Source organism: Myotis myotis, unplaced genomic scaffold (genome assembly GCF_014108235.1).
Source record: "Myotis myotis isolate mMyoMyo1 unplaced genomic scaffold, mMyoMyo1.p scaffold_m19_p_3, whole genome shotgun sequence".
Classification (NCBI taxonomy): Eukaryota; Metazoa; Chordata; class Mammalia; order Chiroptera; family Vespertilionidae; genus Myotis; species Myotis myotis.
The window spans coordinates 108,666,968-108,676,546 of NW_023416335.1; the positions used below are offsets into that span (position 1 = coordinate 108,666,968).

Consider the following 9,579-nt stretch of genomic DNA (forward strand, 5'->3'; position numbering starts at 1 on the left):
GTCACTGATCCAAACCGGTTTCGGCAAAAATTTTTTATGATTTTTTGGTGGCTGAATGGTTTTCCACATTTGGGAATTTAATCAATTTCACTGATATTGGACTTCTGAAATATTTATGATTTTACTGTTATAAATAGAGATACATAATCATTTCTGTGGACAAATCCCTGTCTGAATTTCTGATTATATCTTTTAGTATATACAGTGCTCAAAAGGTTTTCACTATATAGCTCTTAAAGGTAACTATCACACTATATCCTGACCAACATGTACATATTATCCTTTAAAAGTCATCTTGAGCCCTTGCCAGTTTGTCTCAGTGGATAGAGTATCGGCTTATGGGCTAAAAGGTCCTGGGTTTGATTCCGGCAAAGGGCACATACCTTGGTTGCAGGTTCCCCAGCCCTGGTTGGGTACGTGCAGGAGGCAACTAATCAGTGTATCTCTCTCACATTGATGTTTCTCTCTGTTTCTCCCTTTCTCTTGCACTCTCTCTAAAAATCAATGGGAAAATATCCTCAGGTGAGGATTAACAACAACAAAAAAAGTCATCTTGAATTTAATGAATCAGAAATAGTAACTTTAGTCCTGGCCAGTTGTTCAGTTGTTAGAACATCAGCCTTTGGACCGAAGGGTCGAGGGTTTAATTCCTTCTCAAGGGCACATACTTTGGTTGTAGGTTCAATCCGTGGTCCTGGTTAGGGCATGTGCAGGAGGCAACCAGTTGATGTGTCTCTCATACCAATGTTTCTCTCTCTCTCTTTCTCTCCTCTTCTCCTCCCCCCCTCCCACACTCTCTCTGGAGATCAATGAAGAAAATATCCTTGGGTGAGGGATTTAAAAAAAAAAAATTGCATTGCTTGATTAGAATGAACTGTTTTTCATTGGTTGGTGGTTTTGTTAGATGTTTGTTTATGGACTTTGCTTGCTTATCTGTTTAGGTCTTATGATTCCTACTAATTTATAGGCATGGATTAAGGATAATGAACACTTCATCCTGGTAGCTCTTTTTTAAAAAAAAATGACTTTCTCTTTTATATAACATATTAATTTCCATATTTTCCCCCATTCCTTTTCAGCTAAAAAAAATTCCACACACGTAAGAGATAAACTAGATATTATTGTGGAAATTAATTAATTCATAGTGCGACTAGTGTGTCAGTAGGTTTACTTTTCACAGCATTGATTTAGCTTTAGTTTTCTCTTATTATTTTAAATATATTTTTTATTGATTTCAGAGAGGAAGGAAGAAGGAGAGAGCGATAGAAACATCAGTGATGAGAGAGAATCATTGATCGGCTCCCTCCTTGAACACCCCATACTGGGGATTGAGCCCGCAACCGGGCGTGTGCTCTGATCGGGAATCAAACTTTGACCTCCTGGTTCATAGGTCGACATTCAACCACTGAGCCATGCCGGCCTGGCAGTTTTCTTTTATTATTGAAGAGTAGTATTTGATGTAAACGCAGAATACCATCTATATAGAGTACTCTGAGACCCTAAAAAGTGAAATACAGAAGGGTGACCCAGGCAAGCTTACCAGGTGTCCTATTATCCAGTCAGATTTATTGTGGCTTAGGATTCAAATCTGTTTTTCTTTCTCAAGGGTAGAATGTATCCAACTTTGCAAATTTGTTGATGTTATGGCTGTAAGACTGCATGGTTTCTGTTTATAGATGAAGTGTTTAGGGGACATGAGCCGGGGCAAGCAGCAAGCAGGTCTGTGTCAGCAGCGGATGTTGTTTTATATGGAGTCAACCTAATTCTGCCCTTGATGTCACAAGATCTTTTGAAGGTAATTGAAGAAAAGAAAGTGAATGTGAACATTAAAATGTGTGTGCTCTAAGTTTCAAGATATTTTAGATAAGAATGTGCCTCTGATTTAACTAAGGGATATGAATACCTGTTTGATAAGTACACATGGAAATAAAACATTTGAGTTACTGTTAGTAACATTAACACTCATGTTTATAGCCCAGAACACAGGCCCTCACTCCTGCCCCAGAGTCCTGCATTCAAAATAGGTTACTATAGAAAAAATGGGGCTTTTAGAAACTGCATTCTAATGTTAGCAGTTTTGATTCCCTCATCATTTGTCATTAAGCAATTAAAGTTATGTTAGATGTTCAGGTGTACACATTCTTCTGGTACTTGTTGAACATTATTCTCAGGTTGAGGGATTAAACAGTGGAAGGAATTTATAAGTCCCTCCATGTAGAAATAGGATGGTAAGAAACCAAGACTCATATAGTTTTTAGTTTTGTACCTTTGGACTGTGCGGTACCTTGCTTTTACCACTCAGTTGGGTGTGATGGTAATGAGGCTGCCTTTCTTACCCCTCTTTTCATGAGATGTCATAGGAATCTGAAGCTGAGGACAAGGACATGAATGGAGAGGAAGAGGGAGGTGTGTTTGCCTGTGTACATGTGCATAAACAGTGGGGGCGATAAGTGGGGAGGGAAGAGTATGAGTGTCAGAATGAGAAGGCCATAGATTTCCAGACCATTGCTTCCTATTCTCTCTCTCTCTCCTCCCTCTCTCTCTCTCTCTCTCTCTCTCTCTCTCTCTCTCTCTCTCTCTTTTTAAAAATATGTTTTAGCTGATTTCAGAGAGGAAGAAAGAGGGAGAGAGTTAGAAACATCAATGATGAGAGAGAATCATTGATTGGCTGCCCCCCCTTGAGTACTGAGCCTGCAACCCGAGCATGTGCCCTGACCGGCAATCAAATCATGATCTCCTGGTTTATAGGTCAATGTTCAACCACTGAGCCACACCAACCAGGCATCTTGTATGTGTTTTTTAAAAAATCATTACGCACTAGCCAGGTTGGTTAGAGAGTAGTCTCGATATGCCAAGGTTTCGGGTTCAGTCCCGGTCAGGGCACATAGAAGAATCAACCAGTGAATGCATAAATAATTGGAATAAAAAGTCAATGTTTGTCTCTCTCTCTCTCTCTTTCCCTCCTCCCTCTCCCTTCTTTTCTTGTTCTAAAATCAATTTTAAAAATCATTATACTTACAAGCTTGCCTGTTATTGTTATTGTTTTGGATTAAAGAAAATAAAATTAGATAACATTAAACATCTAAATATTTAATTTTTCTTTTTCAGTTTCCAACACTTTGTAATCAATACTACAAATTAATTACATTTATTTGTGAGATTTTTCCTGAAAAAATACCACAGCTTCCTGAAGACCTTTTTAAAAGTCTGATGTGCTCTCTAGAACTGGGAATGACTTCGTATCCTTTAAATAGGCATTGTTACCACTTATCACGTGGGGAAAAGATTTTACCTAAAGTTTTCAAACTTTTTATTTTGTATTTCAGTTTTATTTCTTAAAAAAGCCACCATCTCTATAACTGCCCTAATTCTGTGTTTATTTTGTTGTTAGTTTATCACATTCTTTTTCTCCTTTCACAGATTCCAGGGACATTTGGCCCCTGCCTCCCAAATAATTTCACATACTGTTGCTGGGTGTCTGATCTTAGTTACCCGATGGTAGAAAATAGCAAGGCTTTTATCAATGTGTGATCAGAAACATGCTGGAAGTCTCCAGTTGCAGACCCCAAACACGTATGGATCACCTCAAAACCTTGGGAGTCTTTTTCCACTTAGCTCAGTAAAGGCACATTGTTCGAGCTATAGCTTACCTGCATTCATTTCTAGAAATGCACTCCATGTGATAATAGCTGTAATTTTTGGTCTTGAATATATCAAGTTTGTCTCTTTGCATTTGCTCTTTGACCTTCATGATCAGAATGAGCTCGGAGGTTTGCCAGCTGTGCCTGGAGGCCCTGACACCATTGGCTGAACAGTGTGCAAAAGCTCAAGATACAGACTCACCACTGTTTCTAGCAACACGGCACTTTCTGAAGGTAAGGTGCTTGGATAGTAGGTTGTGGGGTCACCTGCTTTGATAAGGACTATCAGTACACATAAATCTTCCAAATCAGGAAATGCTTACCTTCTTTAATAGTCACTTTCTATTCACTGTGTTTTCTGGAGATCCTCTTTCTGGACATGTAACTCTCCACTTCTACTTTGTATTCTTAAAAATTGATGTAAATATAATGGGTAGTTGGATAATTTAATTATTATACCACAGGTAGTCACATCCATATCTTATTCTTGGACTTTTAAAAACAACATTTTCTTTAATTTTCAGATATATATAATGAACACATACCACCCTCTCTTTTTTTTGGAGCAGGGAGGAGCTGGAGGACTATGTGATTTTTGTGTTGTGTGTCTTTATTTAGCGGTTTCCTTGTGCACTTTCAGCTGGTTTTTGATATGCTGGTTCTGCAGAAGCACAACACTGAGATGACGACAGCAGCCGGAGAGGCGTTCTACACGTTGGTGTGCCTGCACCAGGTACGGGCCGTAGCTTCTTGGGGCACTGGTCTGTTAGAAGGAGATGATTCAGATCCACGGTGGGTGTTAACCCTCCAGATCTTAGGGGATCTCTGACTCAGATCTGCAGTTCTGTTGCAGTGTAGTCCTGTTTCTTAACCTCATTAGCTCTGGCTTTTTTTAACTGGACAAGCTGTTTGTCAGTTAATAAGCATTTATTATCCCTTCTGCACTGTTATGACCCGTCCTTTGCCTTATCCTTACACAATTGCTAGGAACCAGGAATCAGATATGAGAGGATAATGGATATGTGCTTCTGTCCTTGAGGAACTCAGTTTTGTAAAAAAAACAAGATGAATGAGACGGGGCACCCAGAAGAGACTGCCTTCAGAGAGCCGGGCAACAACAGTATTTATTCCATACTACAATATGGAAAATGTTCTTCCCTTACCTTCACCTCCCTTGCCCTCCCTTCCTTCTTCTTTGAGACTTTAAAGACTGAAGCAGTCACTGATGTGGGGCCAATATAACAGAAGAGGAAAAGTTATGCTGGCTCACCCATCTCCCTTCCCTGTTGTACATGCCCATCAAGTATATGTGAAGAATCAGTTTCCCAAAACCTATCCCCCCATTCCTCACACATGTCCTAGCATGACCAAGTGATGAGAGAGAGAGAGAGAGAGAGAGAGAGAGACATCAATGATGAGAGAGAATCATTGATCAGCTGCCTCCTGCACACCCCACACTGGGGATTGAGCCCGCAACCTGGGCATGTGCCCTGACCGGGAATCGAACTGTGACTTTCTGGTTCATAGGTCAATGCTCAACCACTGACCCAAACCAGCAGGTCACTAAGACTTTTTCAAAAAGTGTGGAGGCCACCCTGGCTGGTGTGGCTCAGTTGGTTGAGCATTGTCCCATGCACTGAAAGGTTGCTGGTTCAATTCCCAGTCAGGGAACATGGGTGATATTTTGCTTTCACATCAATGCTTCTCTCTCCCTCTCCCTTCCTCTCTAAAATCAATAAAAAAATCTTTTTTTAAAAAAGTGTAGAGGCCATGGCATCTGCTATGACTGACCCTCGGGGCTTCATTTATTTTCTCTTTTAGAAATATAGGATTTCAAAGCGATTGTCAAAGTACTTGAAGGCCGCCTTTAGGCAGGCTTCTGTACTGTTTGTGCAGGTGTTCAGAAGTTCACTTCCTGAGATGACGCCCATCCCAGTAACGGGCCTTTCTGACATTTGATTTCCTGTTCTTACTAGGAAAATACATAAGTCATTATATTCTGGTTGCCTTTTTTTGCTGTTGTTAATCTTCACCTGAGAATATTTTTCCATTGATTTAGAGATTGGAAGGTAAGGGGAGTGAGAAAGAGACACATTGATGTGAGAGAGACTCATCGATCTGTTGCCTCCTGCATGCACCCCGATTGGGGCCAGGTATCAAGCCTGCAACTGAGGTAGGTGCCCTTGACTGGAATCAAACCTTCAGTTCGAGGGCCAACACTCTATCCACTGAGCCAAACTGGCTAGGGCTCTGGTTGCCTTTTTAAAAACATATTCATACAGCCCTAACTGGTTTGGCTCAGTGGATAGAGCGTCAGCCTGCGGACTGAAGGGTCCCGTGTTCGGTTCTGGTCAAGGGCATGTACCTTGGTTGCGGGCACATTCCCAGTAGGGGGTGTGCAGGAGGCAGCTGATCGATGTTTCTAACTCTATCCCTCTCCCTTCCTCTCTGTAAAAAATCAATAAAATATATTTAAAAAACAAAACAAAAACATATTCATACATGTAGAACAGAGAACAGGAGCTTGGGATTGGTGAGGATGATGTCCTACTGTTTTGGCTCAGTGACACAGCCAGTACACATTAGCAGGGACATGGTTTGAGTTTATTCTTGTTCCCCCGTGAACAGGCCTGTCTCTTGGAGGGGGCAGTGAAGGCAGCCATTCTGGCTCCATGCCTGGGTGTGGTAGGGTGCTGTCCCCTGCTCTTCTTTTCCAATTGTAACTAACATGGTTTTACCATTTTGGTCCATCATGATATGCCAGGAAGCTAATGAAAAATAGTGGCAGACCAGCTTTCTTCAAGAAAGCTTATTGCAGTGGCCGGGTGGCTCAGTTGTTTGGAGCATCATCCGGTACACCAGAAAGGATTGCGGGTTTATTTCGTGGTCAGGGCATATACCCAGGTTTTGGGTTCGATCCCTGGTCGGGTCGCAGAAAGGAGGCAACCAGTCGATGTTTCTCTCTCACATTGATGTTTTTCTCTTTTTTTCTCCCTTCCTCTCTCTGAAAACATATCCTCGGGTGAGGATTTTAAAAAGAGAGAGTTTATTTTAGAAAGCTGCCCTGCTTTCATTTCCTTGAATGCCTCACCCACACCTCTGTGTAAGGCAGTGGCTCTCAACCTTCCTAATACCATGACCCTTTAATACAGTTCCTCATGTTGTGGCGACCCCCAACCATAAAATTATTTTCGTTGCTACTTCATAACTGTAATTTTGCTACTATTATGAATCGTAATGTAAATATCTGATATGCAGGATGTATTTTCATTGTTACAAATTGAACATAATTAAAGCATAGTGATTAATCACAAAAACAATATGTAATTATATATGTGTTTTCTGATGGTCTTAGGCGACCCCTGTGAAAGGGTCGTTCGACCCCCAAAGGGGTCGCGACCCACAGGTTGAGAACCGCTGGTATAAGGCTATATTATGAAGGGCACTAACAATATAAAAGATACATGCATCATATCCCTGTATTTCTTAAGCTCCTCCTGTCCTTTTTTCCGGAGCCGCTGAGCCACAATGCTGGTTTGAGCTGCATGTGCATAGTCATTCAGATTTTCTACTTCCACTTTGAGAAAGGACCGAAATACCCTTCACCCACTCTGCCACCTCTCACCTGCATTTGTGTGACCCGCTCTCTGCAGAACTGCGTGGACGTAGTGTCTGTAGAAACCTCTCGGAAAATGTCCAAAGGTTGCAGCTTAGGTTATATAGAAAATGCAAAACAAACATGAATAATGTGCTTTGAAAACACAAAGAGGCAACACAACGAAATTGGTAATACATTGCTTCTGGAGCCAAACAGCCTGGATTCTTGCTCAGAGGCAGTATGATTTTGGATGTATTAGTTAATCTCACTGTTATATAAACTTCCTATAAAACAGGTATATAAACAGTACTTGCCCCGTAGGGTTGTTAATAGTAGGTGAATTAGCAATGGCAAAGGCTGGGATGGAAACTAGATTATGTGCTAACTGAAAAAGAGCTGGCAGACCCTGCCTCTTAGAATCCCACCATCCAGTAACTGATATGACCTACTTGTCTGATGATTGAGGAAGATGTGTTTTTATATGCACTTTATCTCTTCAATAGGCCGAGTACTCTGAATTGGTTGAAACATTGCTGTCAAGTCAACAAGACCCAGTTATTTACCAGAGATTAGCAGATGCCTTCAACAAGCTCACTGCAAGCAGCACCCCTCCTACGCTGGATCGGAAACAAAAGATGGCTTTTCTAAAGAGTTTGGAAGAATTTATGGCCAATGTTGGTGGTCTCCTTTGTGTAAAATAAAGAACAAAACTCTATGCTTAATTTAGATCCTTTCTGCAAAGTGCACTGAATTGCTAAAAGTTGACTTGAGTCTCATCCTGTCCTTCAGTTTCTTGGCCATTGGGGTTTTGGAGAGCTTGACATGTAACGAATGCAGTTGAGACAGGAGAGCTCAGCCTCAAATCAGCGTCTACTATTAGGTGTTACCACAGTTGGTCATAAGTATTCTGTAGGTTTTGAATGGTGATTTAACATTTTCAAAAGGAAATATATATGTGCAAATAGATAAGGGCACCATGAAGTCATGTTCAGTGCCTTTTCCCTCTTTGTCAAACGTTAGGTGACTAGCCAAAGTTTAAAATTTTCGTTGTGAAATATTAGGTGGCTATGTTCGGTGATGTTTCTCAAACGTTGTCCATGGACCATCTGCAGCGCTGAGGACCTGGACCCAACTGAAGGCCATCATTGTCAGAATTTCTGTTTGTGGGCTCTGGGTTTTTTCATTTTAATAAACTCCTCCCCTCTGTCACCCCAAAAGTTTTGAATCAATGCGAAAATTCTGAATGGGTTTTGTCCTGTGGTGCTTTCTTCCCTGTGATTCAGTTTGAGTCTGGCAGGAGGAGAAGGCACTGCCGGTGCTCACTGGCCTGTAACGGGCTGGTGAGCAGGTTTTGTGGAGTACAGGCCTCTAGTCACACTCTGACACCTGAACTTAAGGAGGAAAATGCATGTATATTTTTGTTCCATAAAATGAACTTTAGGAACTGTAGCCATTCCATTGCCTTAATTTTAAGAAAAAAAGGACAAAAAAACCCAACAGACTTGTTTTAGTAAGAAATGCAGTTTTGATGCTTCAGAGTTGGTTAGGATGTTAGCTACTCTGAACTTGGTGCCCTTTTGGTGGTGTATTCATGTGGGTTTGTGAGTGAAACAAAGGCTCATCCTTATGTAGTCTAACTCTTCGAGTATATTTCTGTCCAGCTTTATATCCAATGCTACAGTATTCGGAGGATGGGAGTGACTGATTCCTGCAGATTTTAGATATTGGGGCATTAGGAGAAATAATTATGCTGGAATGGGTATTTTCTCATTTCATAGGAGTCTTGTAAATTTAAGAGAAAATTTTGTATTGCTGCCATACTTCCCTTAAATTATGGAAACCACAGGCATATGAAACTGCCCACTGCCTTGTCCTTGTCACAGGGCACAGGGACATTGCTTCAAAGGTTGGGTGTCCTGCTATGCTCTTGATACCTCTATGCTAAACTGTCCATGGAATGTGGTGGGATTGCATTGAGCACATGCACCTTCACAGTGATGCTTTGTGAAACTGTGTAGCTGCTATTAACAGTTACAGTTACCAAAACAGGAGCATCTAAGTTATATCCAGCTTGGCATGCTACCTGAGGCATGTACCAATACAGAGCCTTGAGCCAGAACTTCAAGGACCATTTCTCTTAGTTGTCACCATCTAGTAACAGCAGAGGGGAAGCAAAGCATCTTAAAAATAGCTAGGAAAAAATTATGTCACTGTTTATGAAATATGCATATTGTATTTTTTAAAATACTTTGAACCATGTGTTCATTTTTAGATTTCTTCTTTATTTCCCCTTAATGAACATGAAGTCATCTGCACCAGGAACCACTGTTTTGCATTGTT

General features: G+C 41.0%; 1 protein-coding gene across 11 annotated transcripts in view; it reads left to right on the forward strand.

Annotated features, from left to right (window-relative positions):
* The window catches only part of XPO4 (exportin 4), a 151,216-nt gene extending 143,255 nt beyond the window's left edge, over positions 1 to 7,961 (forward strand). For 8 of the 11 annotated variants that reach the window (XM_036296562.1, XM_036296563.1, XM_036296565.1 and 5 more), the window contains 5 exons: positions 1,677 to 1,795; positions 3,109 to 3,239; positions 3,758 to 3,875; positions 4,282 to 4,374; positions 7,743 to 7,961. In XM_036296562.1, coding sequence (XP_036152455.1) covers positions 1,677 to 1,795; positions 3,109 to 3,239; positions 3,758 to 3,875; positions 4,282 to 4,374; positions 7,743 to 7,940 — 659 coding nt within the window. In that variant the 3' untranslated portion in view covers positions 7,941 to 7,961. Of the gene's footprint in view, positions 1 to 1,676; positions 1,796 to 3,108; positions 3,240 to 3,757; positions 3,876 to 4,259; positions 4,375 to 4,628; positions 4,762 to 7,742 lie in introns of those variants that run through there. The other 3 variants (XR_004965664.1, XR_004965665.1, XR_004965666.1) reach the window with 3 other exon arrangements.
* The last annotated feature ends 1,618 nt before the right edge of the window (positions 7,962 to 9,579 follow it).